Here is a 1138-nt window from a genome sequence, read left to right as displayed (position 1 = left end):
TGGTTGTATGCAAGTTGGTTTGAAATCCTTCGCGATTTTGATGGACTACTGGAATTATATGGGCTCAAGTGCGAGAATTTGATCGTTTCGACAATCGTTTTTGTACTTGTGCTCTTATAATTTAGATGGTTCTGTTATAGACAAGGTCTCTGCCATCACCAACATAAAATGGCCAACATGCATCAAGGATATACAGAAGCGTACATGCTGCATGGCTGCTTTAAGCCACTTCATATCGTGCCTCGGTGAAAAGGGACTACCATTCTTCAAACTCCTCAAGGCCTCCAAGCGCTTTTCCTAGTCGGAGGAGGCAGACATAGCTTTTGAGCATCTCAAGTTGTTCCTAACAAAGCCTCCAATCATGACGGTGCCACAGCCAGAAAAAACTCTATTGATCTACATCGCTGCCACTTCTTACGTCGTTAGCATAGCTATCGTCGTCGAATGCGAGGAGGACGGGCACGCCTATAAGGTGCAACGTCTAGTCTACTTTATTAGCGAGGTCCTCAATGAGACCAAAACTCAATATCCTCAGGTCCAAAAGCTGCTATATGCCATTCTGATTATGTCGCGCAAGCTCTGCCACTACTTTGAGTATTATAAGATCACCGTGGTTACCGAGTTCCCTTTAGGGGACATTCTCCACAACAAAGAGGCCAATGGCCGCATCATTAAGTGGGTTGTCAAGCTTGGTACTTACTCCATCGAATTTAGAAGTAGGCCTACCATCAAGTCTCAGGTGCTCGCTGATTTCATCGCTAAGTGGACCAAGATTCAAGAGCCCATCGTTGCTACTTGCCCCGAGCATTGGGTGATGTACTTCGACGGTGCTCTCAACATCAATGGTGCTGGTGTGGGCATTCGGTTCATCACACTGACCAAGGATAAGCCTTGATATGTTCTCCGAATACATTTTCCACCCTCCAACAACACCGCTAAATATGAAGCGTGTCTCCATGGACTCCGTATAGCCGTTGAGCTCAGCATCAAATGCCTCATGGTATATGGGGACTCTACGCTGGTCATCAACTAGCTCAACAAAGACTGGTCTTGCTCTAGTGACAAGATGGATGCATATTGCGCTAAAATCAGGAAGCTTGAAGGGAAATTCTACGGTATCGAGTACCACCACGTGGTA

At 46.0% G+C, this 1138-nt stretch overlaps 1 protein-coding gene across 1 annotated transcript; it reads left to right on the top strand.

Moving 5' to 3' along the window:
* Positions 1-361: 361 nt before the first annotated feature.
* On the top strand, positions 362-895 carry LOC136465697 (uncharacterized). Its single transcript, XM_066464331.1, has one exon. It carries the CDS (start codon positions 362-364, stop codon positions 893-895), a length of 534 nt encoding a protein of 177 aa, XP_066320428.1.
* Positions 896-1138: the final 243 nt, after the last annotated feature.

Source organism: Miscanthus floridulus, chromosome 7 (assembly GCF_019320115.1).
Source record: "Miscanthus floridulus cultivar M001 chromosome 7, ASM1932011v1, whole genome shotgun sequence".
NCBI lineage: Eukaryota > Viridiplantae > Streptophyta > Magnoliopsida > Poales > Poaceae > Miscanthus > Miscanthus floridulus.
This window is presented reverse-complemented; position numbering and strand designations above follow the sequence as displayed.

Coding starts and splice junctions, on each gene's coding strand:
- LOC136465697 (XM_066464331.1), top strand. CDS start 362: ATGACGGTGCCACAGCCAGAAAAAACTCTATTGATCTACATCGCTGCC.